We start from the raw sequence: 22,100 nt of genomic DNA, 5'->3' as shown, positions 1-22,100 counted from the left end.
ATAAGGACTACACTGATAAGATGCAGAGCCTGCTAAATGACAATTCCTACTGGAAGATCAGTGTTGACCCTACAAAGAAGGTGGAGAACAAGATGAGGTCACTTCTCAAGGACGCAGATTTACCGGAGGGTGACGCTAAGAAATTGTTACCCCAAGTTCCGGTACCGCCTAGACTATATGGACTCCCGAAGGTTCACTAAGAGGGGGTACCATTACGCCCCATTGTCAGCAACATCAGGGCACCTACATATTTGTTGGCCAAATACCTGACGGGAATATTAAGTCCATATGTGGGTAAATGCCCTCATCACATCCGTAATTCCGTGGATTTTGTTAAATGCCTTGATAGCTTCAGGTTGGATAAGTCAGATATCATGGTGAGTTTTGACGTCATTTCCTTGTTTATGAGGGTACCCCTGCGAGAGTCACTAGAATTGATTAGTCAGAAGTTTGACGAGAAGACCACTGAACTTTTTAGGCATGTTTTGACTTCCATGTATTTTCTTTTTAATGGAGAATACTACGAACAAACGGAGGGAGTCGCCATGAGTAGCCCACTCTCACCGGTGGTAGCGAATTTGTACATGGAGAACTTCGAGGAGGAAGCCCTGTCGTCATCCGAATGGAAACCTACTTGCTTTTTACGTTACGTGGACGACACATTCGTCATCTGGCCACATGGTATGGATAAACTCCTTGACTTCCTTACACATCTAAACTCCATACACCCCAACATTAAATTCACTATGGAGACTGAAACGGAGGGTAAATTACCTTTCCTTGACGTCTTGGTCAAGAGAAGGGCTGATGGCACCCTAGGTCATGGGATGTATCGGAAGGCAATGCACACTGATCTGTATTTGCACGCAGACAGTTGCCACCACCCTTCACAGAGGAATGGGGCACTTAAAACTCAAGTAAATAGGGCGCGCACTATCTCTGACGCAGAGTGACTACCCCAGGAATTGGAACATCTGAGAACTGTATTTCGAAAAAATGGGTACTCAGAGTGGCAGATTCAACGTGCTCTCCGCCCAACCACTACAGCACAACCTGTGGAGATGGATAAAATCACGAGGGAGGAGGTAGGCACTGCGTTTATTCCATACACAGGCACACTCTTGGGGAAAATCGCCCGCATTCTGAAGAAACACCGAGTCGGAACTGTGTTTTGTCCTCCGAATAAAATTCGTGCACTGGTGGGGAGTGCCAAAGATGACCTCGGTTTGAGGAAGGCCGGCGTGTACCAGATTCCGTGTCAATGTGGCAAGTCGTATATTGGTCAGACGATGCGTACCGTCGAGGATCGATGCCGTTAACACCAGAGGCACACTAGACTGATGTATCCGAGCAAGTCGGCGATCGCTGAACATTGTTTGTCGGAAAATCACGCTATGGAGTATGAATGCACGAGGATTCTGGTACAGACATCGAGATACTGGGACAGCGTTGTTAGAGAGGCCATCGAAATTTGCACCAATGACGATCCCATAAACCGTGACTGTGGCTATAATCTTAGCAAGGCTTGGGAAGCAGCGATTGGGTTAATCAAGAGTAAATCGAGCAAACGTATAGTTGTGACGACCACGACGGACAGAGCCATCACTCCGACGTCATCTCAGACCCCGTCGCAATCTGTACCAACGCGCGACCGTGGCGCGGGGCGCGGATAGCGGAGGGAGCGTGTCGCGGGCGGAGGGTATTTAAATCGGCCGCCGCCGCGACCGAACCTAGTTCCCTCGAAGCAGCCATAGCGTACGGATCTCCGTGCCGGCACGTTCACACAATCTCAGTCCGTCAGTTCACTTGATGATGGCGACATGTATGATTGCCGAAATATTGTGCCCGTTGGACACTGTAGACCGGCAGTACACCCGTGGATATCTTGATTATCTCCAGTTTCAATTATAGTCTATTTGCACGAACAGTGTATATTAAAATTTGCTTTCTGGCTGCCTGTTTTATGTATGTGAATGTCATTTTCAACCTGTCTCCTAAATATCTTTTGTTTCTGCCCTCCCTACCCTAAAAATCCTGCTGCGGTGGTGGTGGTGGTTAGTGTTTAACGTCCTGCCGACAACGAGGTCATTAGAGACGGAGCTCATGCTCGGGTTAGGGAAGGATTGGGAAGGAAATCAGCCGTGCCCTTTCAAAGGAACCATCCCGGCATTTGCCTGAAGCAATTTAGGGAAATCACAGAAAACCTAAATCAGGATGGCTGGAGACGGGATCGAACCGTCGTCCTCCCGAATAATCCTGCTGCTCTGTCACTTGTAACCACTGGTACTGCGGTACTGTACCACATATGATAGTGTCCCCCCCCCCCCCCCCTTTTCAGATATTTGCTAGTAGCCCAGAAAGATTTCCCTTCATGAGGATTCCTGAACAAACTGCTCAAAATGGTTTTTGGAGAAAGCATTTAGAACAATTCTGGACAATTTTTTATGCCTACTATTGACATTAAACATGTATTTTCATCAATGCATCAAGGATAGACTGAAGTCATTGCCAGGCACAATTATACATGAAATGAGACTCAAATGTCCTTGAACCCTCCAGTAACTGTATCGTCCAAGTTGGGAGGTCAGTAAAAGGAATAAATTATTAACTTATTCCTGTTGTCGAGTATAACCTCTATCCATACTAACAAACAGCAAGTATGTACTTCAGTTTCACTATAGGATAAACTACTGTTAACATCAATAAAAATTTCACCACCATCTTAATTTAATCTACCCTTTCCGAACATAGTTCATTGATAAAAATGTTCACTGAATTTATCCTTTGCTTTAGCTGCCTTTCAGTAGCTATAACGATTTCTGCTTCAGTGCTTTCTACAAGGACTGGAGCCCAGGTTCTTTCCTGACAGACGCATCAATTTACAAAGTAAAATTTGAAAACAAATTGAAAAAGTTTCTCCTTGACAATTTCTTCAATTCCACAGAAGAATTTCTATTATTGTAATGTGAAAAACAAGGTGAGTAGGCATTATTTACAAATCAGTTTGCAATGTGAATGTCAAATGACTTGTTCCAAATCATTATGATTCATCATGCAAAATGATCCATAGATCATGAAAATAACTACCTACAACTATAATACAAATTATCTGTAGGTCTACACGTGTTCTTTGTTTGACCTTCTCTGTTTGAGTCCCTGTTTGTTCATTTCAGAGACCCTCCAACCTAAAAAAAAAAACAAAAAAAAAAAACAGCCCAGTGAACTCCACGCAGCCTCTGCTTTCCATGTGGCCATCTCATGTGTGTAATGCACCCTTTATGTATTAAGGGAGTACCAACACCTCCCCAACACCTCTTCACCCTATAGCACCAGTCAAGAAATTTGCAGCCCACATGGCTGCAGAACTGGCTGAGCCTCTGATTCAGACCCTCCACCTAGCTCTGTACTAAAGGTCTGCAGTCTGTCCTCTCAACAAAGCTACAGGTGGTGAACTCCATCTACACCATGCAGTCAATATTAGCTCTCTTTACCACAGCAAATACCTGCTGAAAACAAAAAAGAATCTCTTCCTATACCAAATGACATTAGTACCGCTGACATAAGAGATCACCTGCAGTTGGCTGTACTTCGTGTTCTTTATGCCATCCACGAGAACATACCGTATGAACTCAAATTGCCATCATCTATTAATGGGACCGGCTTAAGTGGCACATCTCAGCCATCTCATTGACAGTATGCAAAGGATTACCCAAAAATGTTACAATGTAAGGGATGCAGCAACTCAGTATTGAATGTTAACCAGCAGCAGGTGATGATTTCACCGATGCACACTTTCAGATTGCCTTTATTTTCAGTTATTGTTTTGCCTCTATTTAACAAAAAAGTTATGCACACTTAGTTTATAAGGGTTATTTTGCCATTCCTGGCACTCCTTCATTCGCTACACCACAGGCATCACCAGAATCTCTGGCAGCATTACCTCATTACAATGCTTGCCACCCAATCACATTCCAATTATATATTATATAATGCGATCCTGTACCAGTTAAGATAATCAGTTGCTCTCGATGAATATGGGGTAGGTAAATGTAAGAAGCTTGAGCTTTTACTTTAATTTGGCATCACAAGAAGACCGAGACTATGTTATACAAGGATATCATTGCAGAAAACTTCACTCCTGAAGTGATATCAGAGTGTTAATATGAGGTCTTCTGACTTCTGGATACTGAGGACTAAAAACACAGGAGGCAAAGAAAGTTATGCACATAGTACTTACAAAAATTCAAACAGAAAACTGTGTACTTGTGGATTAATTAGCATTGCATGAATCACTGAAGTAAACTTTAAAATACATACCTGACTTGGAACTTTGCCTATTTTTGTAAATATTGTCTGCCAGTACGCCCAGCAAAAAATGGCGAACAACAGATGGAACAGAAGTAGGTAAAACACTGAAAAAAGAGAAAGAACAACCAATTAGTCTTAATGAAGTAAATTTTCAGTAATGAGATGTTTCTGATTAATAAAAAATAACAGTTTTAGAATGGTGGATCATTCACGCTGAGGTGACAAAAGTCATGGGATAGTGATATGCACACATACAGATGGCGGTAGTATCGCGTACACAAGGAATAAAAGAGCAGTGCTTTGGTGAAGCCGTCATTGTCATGTGAAAATGTTTTTGATGTCATTATGGCTGCAAGATGAGAATTAACAGAATCTGGACATGGAATGGTAATTTGAGCTGGACAGCATGGGACATTCCATTTCAGAAATCGTTAGAGAATTCAATATTCTGAGATCCACGGTGTCAAGAGTGTGCTGAGAATATCAAGTTTCAAGCATTAGCTCTCACCACAGACAACACAGTGGCTAATAGCCATCACTTAATGACCGAGAGCAGCGAGTCCTAAAAGATAAGCAACAATGTGTGACAACCACAGAAATTGATGTGAGAAGTACTATGAACATCCATTTGAACACTGCAGCAAAATTTGGTGTTAATGTGCTAAGGGCCCCAGACAACCATACAAATGCCTTTGCTAACACTACAACATCACCTGCAGCACCTCTCCTGGGATCGTGGCCATATCATTTGAATCCTAGACAACTGGAAAACCGTGGCCTGGTCAGATGAGTCCCTATTTCATTTGGTAAGAGCTGATGGTAGGGTTCGAATGTGGTGAAGACCCTACAAGCCACGGACTTGAGTTGTCAACAAGGCACTATGCAATCTGGTGGTGGCTCCATAATAGTGTGGCCTGTGTTTACATTGAATGTACTGGGTCATCTGGTCCAACTGAACCTATCATTGACTGGTAACACTTAATGTTCAGCAACTTTGAGACAATTTGTAGCCATTCATGAACTTCACGTTCTCGAACAACGATGGAATTTTTTTCATGGATGACAATGCACCATGTCACAATTGTTTATGATTGGTTTGAAGAACATTCTGGACAATTCAAGCAAATGATTGAGTCACCCTGATTGCCCGACATGAATCCCATCGAACATTTGTGGGGCATAACTGAGGGGTCAGATCGTGCACAAAAACTGCACCAGCAACACTTTCGCAATTATGGATAGCTATGAAGGCAGAAGTATTCGGTATTTCTGCAGAGGACTTCCAACAGCTTGTCGAGTTAATGCCACATTGAACTGCTCCACTGGGCCCAGAAAAAGGAGATCCAACATGATATTAGCAGGTATCCCATGACCTTTTGTCACCTCAGTGTATCACAATGTGCTTAAATGGCTTTTAACAGCTTTTTAACAGAAATTGTGAACAGTGAAGAACAAATCAGTTTCTCAGTACCTCTGCAGCAATGTACTAGTGCTAAAACCAAAAACACAATGGAGACACTTTTGTACCCTACTCCAGTGTGTGATATACTGCTTAGTCCATTTCAACAGCATGGACAAGGTTACTAAGTACTCTCAAGATGAGGAACAGGGAGAGGTTCTCAGCGATGGGATCAACTTTTTGCAGCCATTTATACAGTGATGCAGACTAAAATCCCAGCTATAATGCCCTGCAGCTGCTCACCCTGGTGGGTCCTCATTTGTGAATTATTGATGAAAAACAAGTCTGAAATTTCATGTGATGCTCTACAGCCTAAAAATAGAAATATTGTATAAAGTGTTTGTGTACCACAATAGTTCAACTACAGTCCTCACATGTAAAAGGTGCCGTGTTCAAGTCTCTTCAGGTGATTTAAAATTTTATATTTTAAATATTTATTGAAATGACTTTAATCATTATTTTTATTCAGCTACTTGATTTAAATATATTTTTTATTTCTGTTCCTTTGTCACATCATTTTACTCATCATATCAACTTTTTTCATTTGCTCTCATTTTCTTCCTAATATTATTTTGCCACTTGAAATGTTTCTTCATGTTATTTTAATTACTTTTATGTACTGATGTCGATTTAATTTCTTCCATCAATGTTATTGTACTCATTATTTCTATTTCTCATTTTGCTTGAGTTTCATTTCATTTATAATCCCTTCTTTTGTTTAAATCTTTATCTGCATTATTCTGTTCACAGTGCAATAAGAATTTATGTTCTAAATGTTTGGATGCCAATTACTATAAAAATGTACATCTCGAAATGAAACAGATTTTTGACACATTGTGTATCGATTATTTTGTTCTTTGTTCATAACCAATGGATTGATATAAATAATATGAAGTATAAATTAAACAATTACATTCTCCTTGACAAAGCTCTGTGAGGAAAAAAAGAATGACTGGAAGTAAAATAGGACAGCAATTTAAAAGCTAATACAGTGATTAAATGTGACAAACAAAAATAAAACATACATTTGAACAAACTGATTGAATAAAATTAATGATCAAAGTCATTTTGATAAAGATTTAAAAACATAAGAATTCATAGCGGCTGATGAGTTTTGATCTCTCTCAACCTTCTGCATGTAGGGGCTGTACATTTGACAATTATGCTACACAATTATTCCATATAATACCCCTCTATTTGAAGCTGTAGAGCACCAAGTGAAATTCTGAAAAATGTTTTCCTTGAATACTCGCAAATGAGGGCTCACCAGGGTGAATGACTATGATGAGTGATAACTGGGATGTTATCTTACTTCATTGTACAGATGTTTTCAAAAAGTAAATCCCACTGCTGGAGACCTCTCCTTGTAAGTAACTAGAATATGTGAATGCATGCACAAGAGGCGTATACCTTTCTAATATATAGAAAAGGAACAAATGTCGTCTTCATATAACAAAGAACTTTAAATTGTGAAGATGGTGCTAAATAGCATGGCTCCAACCACAGTGGTGAGAGCATCTGCCAGCAGCAGCAGAGTCAGTTTCCGTTTCTACACAATGATTTGTTTAGTAGCTTTCTCATGTGTGGCTGTGAAGAAGTGAATATTATCCATGTATTTACCTGTGGTGAGGAGAGTTTTTTTTAACTTTTTTTTAAGTGTTCCTAAATATTTCAAGCAGTAACTTGGGTGAGCTATGTTTGTGCGTACTGATAGCCAGTAACTGTAACTGTGCAAGCAGTAGTACCCATCTTATACCTAGGAACTGCTGGGTTACTGTTACATTCCTTCTTGTAGAGATGAGCATAGTTTTATGACGGGGAGAGACTGCACCTGTTGCGTAGCTATGGAGGGCAATTGGCTATAGCCCTGAAACAGTTGGAAGCTGTTTGGCCATGGTCGACAAGACTTCAGTCTGCTGCCCTGGGCTGTGGTGGCATTTGGACACCTGAGGTGGAAACTGTAGCACCTCTGATGCCTATAGTATCAGCAGGAATCCTGGATGTTGCAGCACCTATAGATTTGCTCATCCTAGCTCGTCAACATTCACTTATGTGTGAATGGTGAACAGTAGTGGGATAGTGAATCTCTTGGCAGAAGTAAGTGAGTAATTGTCACACAGCTGGGTCCTTTGCACTTTAAATACAGGTATGATGCTGAAAATACATCGGAGCCACGAAGGTTTTCCCTGTCTGGTGGGACTGGAGCCAATCTTCCTGCAATGTGAAGACACTGGGAGCTTCAAAATAACACACATGATGGAGCACCTTAGGGGAATAGCAGGTAGTTCACGAAGAAAGACTAGTGTCTACTCTTGTATCTCTTCAGAGATGTGGAGAGGACACTGTTGGCAGCTATGGAGAATACTAGGTGCAGCCTGCTGAAAATAATGACGCACATCTGCTTCAGTGACACCTGCCACCTGCATCCTCAGGCTATCTTTAGTTCCTACAGCGGGATGGCTCCAATACTGAAGATAGTAAGCCTCACACACAGTAGATGCTAAACTATCTATTTGCAGCATTTTTCCCAGAACAGATTGGCGTCCTCTGTCTGAGTAAAAGGCTTAAATTAGAGGCACAATCGGTTATATTTGTCTTGTAAATAAAAAATGCCTTCTTTTGCTACACTGTGTTTTATTTTCCCAGACACATTTGGTGTTATCTCACTTCAAGGCCTCATCGGTAGGATTTATAATGATACAGTTATGATACACTTCTGTTTTGCTATGTATTATTCGTAGATCCTACAACAATTCACTTCTTGCTCTTTATGTAAATAAGCAATTACTTACAGTTCTCCCCATTTTTAGTTGACACCGGTATTCCCTCTTATCTGGTCACATGGAGGTCACACTATCGCTTTATTTATGAAACATAAGAATGTTTTTGCATTTTGAACATTTTTGTTCCCACTTTTCATTTTGTTTGCACTTGTTGTTGTGATCCACTATCAGTCTTCTGTCACTAATATAGACATAACACTAATATAGGCATTACTACTTAAGAGTTCACTGTGTATCTCATCCTGTTTGGTTCGTTGAGTGGAAATCTGGTTGGGAACTGTTATTGTGTGTGAATTTCTAAGGGATCAAACTGCTTAGCTCATAGGTCCCAAATGTTGTTGTTGTTATTATTATTATTATTATTATTATTATTATAGTCACGTAGTATTGCCCTATTATTTTATCTGTTAGTGTACACTATGAGTTGTTTGGTGTATGTACTTTATCATTCAACAGGGTTTTCTTTTCTGCCTTTTTTCCCTGTATGTAGTAATTTTCTTCCAGGGTTAAGTGGTGTTTTTATTGTTGATTCTAATTATTTTCATGTCATATTACCCGGTGGTTGGTTTGTGTTCTGTTAGGTGTTCTGCAAATGTAGAGTGGTTTTTCCATAGTTCCAGGCTCTCGTGTGTACCTTGTATCTGGCATCAAATGTTCCCCTGTTTGTCCTATGTATCTGCCATCACAAGTGTTACACTGTAATTGATATATACCTGCTTTCTGGTATACAGGGTGTTACAAATAGGTACGGCCAAACTTTCAGGAAACATTCCTCACACACAAAGAAAGAAAATATGTGTCCGGAAAAGCTTACTTTCCATGTTAGAGCTCATTTTATTACTTCTCTTCACGTCACATTAATCATGGAATGGAAACACACAGCAACAGAACGTACCATCGTGACTTCAAACACTTTGTTACAGGAAATGTTCAAAATGTCCTCCGTTAGTGAGGATGCATGCATCCACCCTCCGTCGCATGGAATCCCTGATGCGCTGATGCAGCCCTGGAGAATGGCGTATTGTATCACCGCCATCCACAATACGAGCATGAAAAGTCTCTACATTTGGTACCGGGGTTGCGTAGACAAGAGCTTTCAAATGCTCCCATAAATGAAAGTCAAGAGGGTTGACGTCAGGAGAGCGTGGAGGCCATGGAATTGGTCAGCCTCTACTAATCCATCGGTCACCGAATCTGTTGTTGAGAAGCGTACGAACACTTCGACTGAAATGTGCAGGAGCTCCATCGTGCATGAACCACATGTTGTGTCGTACTTGTAAAGGCACATGTTCTAGCAGCACAGGTGGAGTATCCCGTATGAAATCATGATAACATTCTCCATTGAGCGTAGGTGGAAGAACATGGGGCCCAATCAAGACATCACCAACAATGCCTGCCCAAACGTTCACAGAAAATCTGTGTTGATGACGTGATTGCACAATTGCGTGCGGATTCTCGTCAGCCCACACATGTTGATTGTGAAAATTTACAATCTGATCACATTGGAATGAAGCCTCATCCGTAAAGAGAACATTTGCCCTGAAATGAGGATTGACATATTGTTGGGTGAACCATTCGCAGAACTGTACCCGTGGAGGCCAATCAGCTGCTGATAGTGCCTGCACACGCTGTACATGGTACGGAAACAACTGGTTCTCCCGTAGCACTCTTCATACAGTGACGTGGTCAATGTTACCTTGTACAGCAGCAACTTCTCTGACGCTGACATTAGGGTTATCGTCAACTGCATGAAGAATTGCCTCGTCCATTGCAGGTGCCCTCGTCGTAATAGGTCTTCCCCAGTCGCGAGTCATAGGCTGGAATGTTCCGTGCTCCCTAAGACGTCGATCAATTGCTTCAAACGTCTTCCTGTCGGGACAACTTCGTTCTGGAAATCTGTCTCGATACAAACATACCGCGCCACGACTATTACCCCGTGCTAATCCATACATCAAATGGGCATCTGCCAACTCCGCATTTGTAAACATTACACTGACTGCAAAACCACGTTCGTGATGAACACTAACCTGTTGATGCTACGTACTGATGTGCTTGATGCTAATACTGTAGAGCAATGAGTCGCATGTCAACACAAGCACTGAAGTCAACATTACCTTCCTTCAATTGAGCCAACTGGTGGTGAATAGAGGAAGTACAGTACATACTGATGAAACTAAAATGAGCTCCAACATGGAAATTAAGCGTTTCCGGACACATGTCCACACAACATCTTTTCTTTTTTTGTGTGTGAGCAATGTTTCCTGAAAGTTTGGCCGTACCTTTTTGTAACACCCTGTATATCTACGTTTTTTGTCAGTTTTGGAGTATATTTTTGGATAGAACTGTCTGTTGTGCATGCTATATTTATCATCGGTCTTTTGGTGGACATTGCAGGAGCCTCCACGAAGATTGCGTTCACCACTCGAACAACAAGCAATCGGGCGTCCCCAGGAAACGACCTAGTCGGCCAATCCTGCAAACATCGGAGCACCAAAACCAAAGATGACAAATCAACTCTCTGAAGAGACTCAAAAAAGTCCTTTATTAAGACCATCACTAGTGACAACTTCCTGCAATATTGAAGGCTTATCTGTAAATAAAGAAATTTTATTATCTGACATTTGCAAACGAAACAACTGTGATGTTTTAGTGATACAAGAAACACACAGAGCACCAACTAGCCATAGACCAAAAATACAGGGCATGAAATTAGTTCTGCAGAGACCACACGAAAGGTACGGAAGTGCTATATTTGTGAAACCGAACTTAGACGTATGCTCCTGTGCTCTGACCTGCGAAGAAAATATAGAAATTTTAACTATTGAGCTACATTCATGTAATGTAACATCCGTGTACAAACCACCCAGTGCGAGGTTCAAATTTACGGAGCCTGGAAATTTCCATTCAAAAAACATTAAAGTTGTACTAGGAGATTTTAACTGTCACGGTCTCGCATGGGGTTATAAAGAGACAAATGACGATGGCGAAATGCCGGAGATATGGGCAGACCAGGCTAAACTGAAACTGATACATGACCCAAAGTTGCCTGCATCATTTAACAGTGGAAGATGGAAACGAGGATATAATCCAGATAACATCTTTGTCTCCGAAAAGGTATCCCTGCAAACTGTAAAGCAAATCGAGGACCCAATTCCAAGATTGCAACACAGAGCAATAACTTGCTGCATTACTGCAGTAATCAAATCAGATGTAATGCCCTTCAAGAAACGCTTCAATTTCAAAAAAGCCCATTGGGAACTTTTCACAGAGGACCTTGATAACGAGATCTTGGAAGTTAAACCAGAGATACAATCATATGAAACTTTTATAGACCTTGTCAAGAAAATCTCTCGACGGCGCATACCTAGAGGGTGCCGCACCCAGTATATCGCTGGACTCAATGGTAGCAGCAAGGAAGCTCTGAAAAAGTATGAAGTACTGTACAATAAGGACCCCTTCTCAGAGTAAATGATCCAGGCAGGTGAGGTACTGATGTCTGGTATCTCCGAAGCAAGAAAGGAAAAGTGGTGCAACCTCCTACAAGTGACGGACATGAAGCACAGCAGTAGGAAGGCATGGAAACTGGTCAAAAGTCTCAAAAACGACCCAACAGAACCACAACCAAATTACAGTGAAGTTACACCTGATCAGATAGCTCACCAACTACTCATGAACGGAAAAACTAAAAGGATGATCAGGAATGGCAAAATTAAAAGAAAATTGAATGAGGAGATTAGCTTCCTAGCTTGCCCGTTCTTCATTCAGGAGCTACAAGATGCCATCAACGATTTGAAAAACAATAAGGCCGCTGGCCTCAACAATCTGAGATCTGAGCAAATTAAACATTTTGGACCGGGAGTACAAGCATGGATCCTAGAGCTAATGAATAACTGTACTACAACAAGGCAAATTCCTAAACTGTGGAGGAAAGCTCGGGTTATTGCGTTACTAAAACCAGGGAAAGACCCAGCTGAAGCTAAAAATTTCCGGCCTATCTCATTGCTTTGTCATTTATTTAAAGTGCTGGAGCGAATGATCCTCAAACGCATAGCTGATTATGTGGACAAAGCCCTCATTAACGAACAAGCTGGATTTCAACCAGGAAAATCATGCTGTGGCCAAATCCTTAATCTCACACAGTAAATTGAAGACGGCTATCAGAGAGGAGAAGTAACTGGGGTCGCATTTCTGGATCTCAGTGCTGCATATGACACAGTTAACCATAAGTTGCTTACCCAGAAAGTGTATAATGTCACTAAGGACTACACCCTTTCTATGTTCGTGCAATGCATGCTACAGAACAGACACTACTATGTAACCTTACAATCTAAAAACAGCCGATGGAGGACACAGAAAAATGGACTTGCACAGGGTAGTGTCTTGGCTCCAATATTATTTAACATCTATACCAATGATCTTCCCATCAGCCACCAGACACGAATGTTCATATATGCTGATGATGCAGCAGTGGCCACACAGGATAAAACCTTTGAACAAGTGGAGGAGAATCTCACAGGAGCCTTAACAGAACTTGCTACCTATTACGACGGCAATAATCTCAAACCAAACCCTAGTAAATCTCAAGTATCCGCCTTCAATATTAGTAACAAACAAGCCAAACGGAAACTCCGAGTCATGTGGGAAGGGGAAAACTGAAACATACAAACAGCCCAAAATACCTGGGAGTAACATTGGACAGAGCACTTACTTTTAAGCAGCACTGTCACAACACTAAAAAAAAGGTCTGTGCCAGGAACAACATACTGCGGAAGCTAACAGGTTCATTGTGGGGAGCTCAACCACATGTTTTCTGCACCACAGGTCTGGTGCTGAGTATCTCACCAGTGGAATATGCGGCGCCAGTTTGGAGGAACTCTGCTCACACTAAGCAAGTTGACGTTGCCGTAAACGAAACTGTAGGTATTGCCACAGGATGCCTCGAACAAACTCCCACAGACATCATTTATCCCATCATAGGCATAGCACCACCCACTATCCGCAGACAAGTAGCCGCCGAGATCGAAAGATCAAAACAAAAGAATGATCCTCGACACCCAATGTATATGCACCGAAAACAACGTGTCCGGCTGAAATCCCGCAGGAGTTTCATTGAAACTACTGAAGAGCTCGCCACCAAGCCCGTCGCAAGGCGGCTATCTCTTTGCGAAGAAATAGTACCACACTCCACAATGGAACTACTTAAGGAGGGATCTGCAGGATTTCAACTACCTTTTACAACTTGGAGGTCATTAAAACCGGCTGCTCACTGGAGTAACTGGGTGCAAATCAAACCTATTTAAATGGGGTTACAGTGATAGCGATAGGTGTGAATGCGGAGCAATACAGGACTTGGACCACCTACTGATTTGCCCAGATATGTCTATAACATGCACTAAAGATGATGTTTTGAAAGTCAATGACAAAGCAAATTACGTTGCTAATTACTGGGAAGGGAAGATATAATTGGTGCATCCGGATACGGAAGAAGAAGAATCGGTCTTTTGAAAATGTTAGTGATTTTATGCGAGAGTTTGTGTTTGTATGTCATTGTGTGCCATCTTGGGTTTTCTCTTATGCTTTCCTGATTATTTTGTGTAGTTGTTATGGTACTGAGTGATTGCGGCTTCTGAGAACAGGTGCAGCAGGATTAATCATATTAATGTTATCATTCAATGACAAAATTATGTATAATGTAGAAAATTAAAGCAAAATAATGGGTTGGTTGGTTGGGGGATTAAAGGGACCAGACTACTATGGTCATCGGTCCCTTTTTCCAAAGACAAAGAACACCCACAGAGAATAAAAACGAGGAACAGAAGAGATCACAGACGATACAGAACAGGAGAGACTGAGACTGAGACAAAGACAAGACAAAACGAACGAAAACCACATAGAGAATGACGGTGGTTGGCCGACCATAGAAATAAAAAAGGAAAAGCCAACCACTTAGAAACACATTAAAAAATCAGTGTAAAATCATAGGCCAAAGGCCAGAATCAACACAAAACAATAAAATAAAACAGAGAAACTCAGATTAAATGATAAAATCCCCCTGCCCGAATAAAACGTAAAACTAAGTCAGCCATAGCAGAGTCGTCTGTTAAAGGGCAGGGAGCGTATCAGGCAGCGCAAATGTCTGCCTGACCACAGCTAAAAGGGGGCAGGCCAACAGAATGTGGGCCACTGTCAAAGCCGTCCCGCAGTGACATACAGGAGGGTCCTCCCTGCGCAGTAAATAACTGTGTGTCAGCCGGGAGTGGCCAATGCGGAGCCGGCAAAGAACTACCGAGTCCCTGCGAGTGGCTCGCAGGGATGACCGCCACACAGCCGTCGTCTCCTTGACAGCACGGAGTTTATTGGACATTGTCAGTTCGCGCCATTCCTCGTCCCATAGCGCCACGATTTTGCGGCGGAAAACTGCCCGCAAATCAGTCTCAGGGAGGCCAAGGTCCAGAGATGGCTTGCTGGTGGCCTCTTTCGCCAGGCGGTCAACATGTTCGTTACCCGGGATACCGACATGACCGGGGGTCCACACAAAGACCACAGAGCGGCCGCAACAGGCGAGAGTATGCAGAGACTCGTGGATAGCCATCACCAAACGACAACGAGGGAAACACTGGTCGAGAGCTCGTAAACCGCTCAGGGAATCGCTACAGATAACGAAGGACTCACCTGAGCAGGAGCGGATATACTGTAGGGCACGAAAGATGGCGACCAGTTCAGCAGTGTAAACGCTGCAGCCATCCGGCAAGGAACGTTGTTCGGAACGGTCCCCTAGAGTGAGCGCATACCCGACACGACCAGCAACCATCGAACCGTCAGTGTAGACAATACCAGAGCCCTGATACGTGGCCAGGATAGAATAAAAGCGGCGGCGGAAGGCCTCTGGAGGGACTGAGTCCTTCGGGCCCTGTGCCAGGTCCAGCCGAAGGCAAGGGCGACGAACACACCATGGGGGTGTATGCAAAGTAGCCCGGAAAGTAGGTGGAACAGTAAAAACCTGAAGCCCAGAGAGAAGCTCTTTGACGCGGACCGCTATTGTACAACCAGACCGGGGCCGACGATCTGGCAGATGGACGACCGATCGCGGGAACAGGAGACGATAATTTGGATGCCCGGGCGAGCTTAGAACATGGGCAGCATAAGCGGCAAGCAAACGTTGGCGTCGGAACCGCAGGGGAGGTACACCTGCCTCTACTAGTACGCTGTCCACGGGGCTGGTGCAGAAAGCACCAGTGGCAAGGCGTATCCCGCTGTGGAGAATTGGGTCCAGCACCTGTAACGCAGATGGGGATGCTGAGCCATAAGCCAGGCTCCCATAATCCAGACGGGACTGGATTAACGCCTGGTAGAGCCGCAACAGGGTAAAGCGGTCGGCGCCCCAGCGGGTGTGGCTCAAGCATCTCAGAGCGTTTAGATGCCGCCAACACGTCTGTTTAAGCTGCCGGATATGAGGCAGCCAAGTCAACCGGGCATCGAAAACCACCCCCAAAAACCTGTGGGTCTCCACCACAGCAAGGAGTTCGTCGGCAAGATAAAGCCGCGGCTCAGGATGGACTGTTCGGCGCCGGCAGAAATGCATAACGCGGGTCTTGGCTGCCGAAAACTGAAACCCATGGGCTACAGCCCAAGACTGCGCCTTACGGATAGCGCCCTGTAGCTGACGTTCAACAGCTGCAATGCTGGGAGAGCTGTAATAAAGGCAGAAGTCGTCAGCATACAGGGAAGCGGAGACAGAGTTTCCCACGGCCGCAGCAAGACCGTTAATGGCTATTAAAAACAGACAGACACTTAAAACGGAACCCTGTGGCACACCGTTCTCCTGGACGTGGGAGGAACTATACGAGGCCGCGACTTGCACGCGGAAGGTACGACACGACAGAAAATTGCGGATAAAAATCGGCAGAGGACCCCGAAGACCCCAACCATGGAGCGTAGAAAGAATGTGATGACGCCACGTCGTATCGTACGCCTTCCGCATGTCGAAAAAGACAGCGACCAGGTGCTGACGGCGGGAAAAGGCAGTACGGATGGCCGACTCCAGGCTCACCAGATTGTCGGCGGCGGAGCGGCCTTTACGGAACCCACCCTGAGATGGAGCCAGAAGGCCCCTAGACTCCAGTACTCAATTCAAGCGCCGGCTCACCATCCGTTCAAGCAACTTGCAAAGAACGTTGGTGAGGCTAATGGGACGGTAGCTGTCCACCTCCAGAGGGTTCTTTCCAGGCTTCAAAACGGGGATGACAATGCCTTCCCGCCATTGCGACGGAAACTCCCCCTCGACCCAAAGACGGTTGTAAAGATCGAGAAGGCGCCGCTGGCAGTCCACTGAAAGGTGTTTCAGCATCTGACAGTGGATGCCATCTGGCCCAGGAGCGGTATCAGGGCAAGCAGCTAGGGCACTGCGAAATTCCCACTCACTGAATGGAGCATTGTAAGATTCCGGGTGGTTGCTGCGAAACGAAAGGCTCCGACGTTCCAGCCGCTCTTTAATGGAGCGGAAGGCCTGGGGGTAATTCGCAGAAGCGGAACTCATAGCAAAATGCTCTGCTAAGCGATTTGCAATGACGTCGGAGTCGGTACAAACGGCTCCATTCAGTGAGAGCGCAGGGACGCTGGCAGGGGTCCGATAGCCGTAGACGCGTCGAATCTTGGCCCAAACCTGCGAGGGAGTGACATGGAGGCCAATCGTGGACACATACCGCTCCCAGCACTCCTCCTTGCCCTGGCGGATAAGGAGGCGGGCCCGCGCACGCAGCCGTTTGAAGGCGATAAGGTGGGCTAAGGAGGGATGTCGCTTGTGACGCTGGAGCGCCCGCCGGCGATCTCTAATCGCTTCAGCGATCTCAGGCGACCACCAAGGCACAGCCTTCCGCCGAGGGGACCCACAGGAATGGGGAATGGCAGATTCGGCGGCAGTAACGATGCCGGTGGTGACCGATTGAACCACCGCATCAATGTCATCGGTAGAGAGCGGCTCAAAAGCGGCAGTGGAGGAGAACAAGTCCCAGTCAGCCTTATTCAGAGCCCATCTGCTAGGGCGCCCAGAACAGTGGCGCTGTGGTAGTGACAAAAAGATCGGAAAGTGGTCACTACCACACAGGTCGTCATGCACACTCCATTGGACAGACGGTAAGAGGCTATGGCTACAGATGGAAAGGTCAATGGCGGAGTAGGTGCCATGCGCCACACTGAAGTGTGTGAAGGCACCATCATTTAACAGCGAGAGATCGAGCTGCGACAATAAATGCTCAACGATGGCGCCTCGACCTGTTGCCACTGACCCACCCCACAGAGGGTTATGGGCGTTGAAGTCGCCCAATAGCAAGAAAGGTGGCGGCAATTGGGCGACCAGTGCAGCCAGGACAAGCTGCGAGACATCACCATCCGGTGGGAGGTAAAGACTGCAGACGGTAACAGCCTGTGGCGTCCACACGCGTACAGCGACAGCCTCTAAAGGCGTCTGGAGAGGGACAGACTCGCTGTGCAGAGTGTGAAGGACATATATGCAGACGCCACCAGACACCCTTTCATAAGCTGCTCGGTTCTTATAATAACCCCGATAGCCACGGAGGGCGGGGGTTCGCATTGCTGGAAACCAAGTTTCCTGGAGAGCAATGCAGAAGAAAGGGTGAAGGCTGATAAGTTGGCGGAGTTCAGCGAGATGGTGGAAGAAACCGCTGCAGTTCCACTGGAGGATGGTATTGTCCATGGCTGAGAAAGGCGTGACGGGACGGGGAAGGCAGATTACGCCGCTGGGTCACCTGCTGCCTCCGATTGAGCACCCGTGCTAGTGTTATCCATGGCGTCTGAGGGACCGGCGAGTTCTAGGTCCTCAGCGGACGCCAGGATCTCCACCTCGTCCTCAGACGCAGAGCTGTAAGGTGGCGGTGGGGTGGCTGCCACCGCGAGTTCCTTGGGCTTAGAGCTCTTCTTCTTTGATTTCTCACGCTGCTCCTTGGGTTTAACTGGCTGGGAGGGCTTCACCGATTCAGTCTCCGGGACTGAGGAGGATCGTGAAGCCCGTCGACCAGCTGATTGCGGGCACTTATGCCACTGGCGGTCGTCAGCCTTCCCACTGGTGGAAACCTGGGAAGGGAGGGACCCGAGGGACCCCTTGCGAGCGTGAGAAGCCGAAGAAGTTGGACACTTCTCCGGCTTAGAAGCAGGGACGGACGTCCCTGATGGGGGGGATGGTGTTGCCCCTGAGGTAGGTGGCGCAGGAGCAGGAGCAACCCGGTGGGTAGAGCCCCCCACTGGCAAGGGGGCAGGAGGAGTCTTACTGGTTATCGAGCTGGCTGGAAGTCGTGAAACTGATGGGGCGAGCACAGGTGTTGTAGCGGCGGCGTAGGATGACGTCATTCGCACGGGATGTAATCGGTCGTATTTCCGCTTGGCCTCAGTATAAGTCAGTCGGTCCAGGGTCTTATATTCCATGATTTTGCGTTCTTTCTGGAAGATTCTGCAGTCTGGCGAGCAAGGTGAATGGTGCTCCCCGCAGTTGACACAGATGGGAGGCGGGGCACATGGAGTATCGGAATGAGACGGGCATCCGCAATCGCGACATGTGAGGCTGGAAGTGCAGCGGGAAGACATATGGCCAAACTTCCAGCACTTGAAGCACCGCATCGGGGGAGGAATATAGGGCCTGACGTCACATCGGTAGACCATCACCTTGACCTTTTCCGGTAACGTATCACCCTCGAAGGCCAAGATGAAGGCACCGGTAGCTATCTGATTTTCCTTCGGACCCCGATGAACGCGCCGGACGAAATGTACACCTCTGCGCTCTAAGTTGGCGCGCAGCTCGTCATCAGACTGCAAAAGAAGGTCCTTATGGTAAATAACTCCCTGAACCATATTTAAACTCTTATGCGGTGTGATCGTAACAGCAACATCCCCCAACTTGTCACAAGCAAGTAACCGTCGTGACTGGGCAGAGGATGCCGTTTGGATCAGGACCGATCCAGAGCGCATTTTTGACAAGCCCTCCACCTCCCCAAACTTGTCCTCTAAATGCTCGACGAAGAACTGAGGCTTTGTTGAGAGAAAAGACTCCCCATCAGCTCTCGTACAAACTAAGAATCGGGGCGAATAAGTGCTACTGCCATCCTGAGATTTACGTTCCTCCCACGGCGTGGCCAGAGAGGGGAACGTTTTCGGATTGTACTTTTCAGCATTAAATTGAGCCCGAGAACGCTTAGAGACTGCTGGCGGCTGGCCGCCAGCGAGAGATGATGTACCACGCTTCATTGCGGGTCATCCGCCCTGATGCCACCTACTCCGACCAAGGGCCCTCCCCACGGGCGCCACCCAGCCACAGCAAAGGCCACCTGGCAGGATGGCCATTGCCGGGAGTCCTGATGCCCCAGGGAGATGGGCATCTACTCCTTGGCATACGTGGGGAGTGAACGGCGCAGGCATCAGTAGAGCGATCCCTGTGTTGTCAGGGGGCTACAACCAAGAGGGTACATGGCGACCCCACCACAACGGACTGGCTACCGTGCTGGATCTTAGGTGCAAAAATGGCCAAGGTCGTCGTCACAGTTAAAAGAAACACTGCAGAGTGCAGCGTGGTAATCGCCCAAGAGATCGAAAACGAGCGGGACACCATTGCAACGACGAGAAAGACGGCTATAGGTCTAATTGCACGAAGGATACAGTGCACCATGTAAGGTGCCCTTCCCCAATTGGCTCGCTCTTCGGAATAATTTAGATAGATGGAGGTCAAACCCGAGAGGGGACCATCACATAAGGCCGAAATGTTTGAGACTCCTTTTAGTCGCCTCTTACGACAGGCAGGACTACCGCGGGCCTATTCTTACCCCCGAACCCGCAGGGGGGGCAAAATAATGGGATGTCATCAAATGTCAAACTGGAAACAGCAGACAATTAATTATAACAACATACGAATCACAGATGGGGAGGGGGGGGGGGGGGGTACAGAGGGGGGGTCTATGATCTCAAGTCGTGCATAGGCAGCATACAAGCCTCATTAATTCAGGTGAATTTCCAAAATACCAGCAGGATTCACGAGTTGTGCTCTTACTAAAGAAAGAGATAATGCAGTAAGTATTGACAACAAAAACTACAGGCAAGTTTCACAACTGTCCACAATCTCAAAAATTATTGATGCCATCATGAAAGATGGACTAATGAGTTACATAAACAAATATAATCTTTTTAACAAAGCACAGTTTGTTTCGAAAGTGGAATAAGTACTGTATCAGTCGCTACAGTGTTCACAAAAGTGGTACTTGCCACTCTTGACAAGGATGACTGCATTCCAGACATAGTCTTAGACTTGTCCAAATCTTTTGGCACTGTTGACCATAAAATACTACTAAACAAGCTGGAAGCACTAGGTGTAAGAGTAACAGCAAACAGGTGATTCTAGTGTTGTTTGGAAAACAGGGTGCAAAAGGTAGGGACTGTTTACACAGCTGCTGCTGATATATTTTTACTAAAATAATTGGCAAACATAAAGCATATGAACATAGGTGTACCTCAAGATCGTAACATATATCAATGACTTTCCAGCCATTATAATACATGGAGAGGGGGGGGGGGGGGGGGGAGTACTGGTCAAATGTTTTGTGAACAAATTTGTCTAAAGGCAAGAAATAAAATAGAAACATTTGAGGCACCTTTCAATTATGCCCTAAAACATGCACTGCAAATGAGACTGCACAGTCTGTATAATCCACCAGACAAATAGCCTCTAGTACTGTTTAAAATTCTAAGATCCCACGTTAAAAACTTAACTTTAAATCTCAATTGGCACTAAATTTGCTCTACATCATTTTCTGCATTTTCAAAGGTATGTCAAATGTTTCTGTGATTTATTTTACTTCTTACTTTTAGACAAATCATTTCACAAAACATATGATGGAATTTTTACTTTAAATTTTTGACAAATACCACACCAATATAACCTTTTCTGTGCTAAATAGCTAGGCCTGGTCAGCTGTCTTACTTTTAGACAAATCATTTCACAAAACATATGATGGAATTTTTACTTTAAATTTTTGACAAATACCACACCAATATAACCTTTTCTGTGCTAAATAGCTAGGCCTGGTCAGCTGTCAATGCACTTTGTACACGTACACAACATTAGCAAGTATGTAAATGATTAGAATTGCAATTATTTGTGACAGAACAGCCATAAGAGTGCATTAATTTTGTTAATTTTTAGTGTGGTTAACAGGTCTGGTAGCGTATGGTTGTGTTCAGAATTGTGCCATCTTTGGAAAGCATGGCATATTAGTAAATGGCATGGCACTGTGGTCAGCGGTAAGCTGTGGTTCTCCATAGCCTGGATGACCACTGTCAGCTAGTATGTCGGTGACCTGGGGAGAGGGCCAATTATTGCAGTGTTTAGGCGAGGCACAATGGTGTTACTGCTGGCATCATGGTGTGGGGAGCCTTGGGGTATATCTTTAGGACTCAGCTGATAGTGACTGAGGGAACAAAGCAACAGTCATAGACACCCTGTATCTTTATGTGTTACCTGTTCATGCCTTTTTTTCAATAGGACAATTCATGTT

General features: G+C 45.2%; 1 protein-coding gene across 2 annotated transcripts in view; it reads right to left on the bottom strand.

Annotated features, from left to right (window-relative positions):
• Positions 1–22,100, bottom strand: part of LOC124556684 (palmitoyltransferase ZDHHC20-B) — a 254,800-nt gene that overhangs the window by 99,211 nt on the left and 133,489 nt on the right. For both annotated transcript variants that reach the window (XM_047130651.1, XM_047130652.1), the window contains exon 3: positions 4,318–4,412. In XM_047130651.1, the coding sequence (XP_046986607.1) occupies positions 4,318–4,412 (95 nt within the window). The remainder of the gene's footprint in view (positions 1–4,317; positions 4,413–22,100) is intronic.

This window comes from Schistocerca americana, chromosome X (assembly GCF_021461395.2).
Source record: "Schistocerca americana isolate TAMUIC-IGC-003095 chromosome X, iqSchAmer2.1, whole genome shotgun sequence".
In the NCBI taxonomy this organism is placed as follows: Eukaryota; Metazoa; Arthropoda; class Insecta; order Orthoptera; family Acrididae; genus Schistocerca; species Schistocerca americana.
This window is presented reverse-complemented; position numbering and strand designations above follow the sequence as displayed.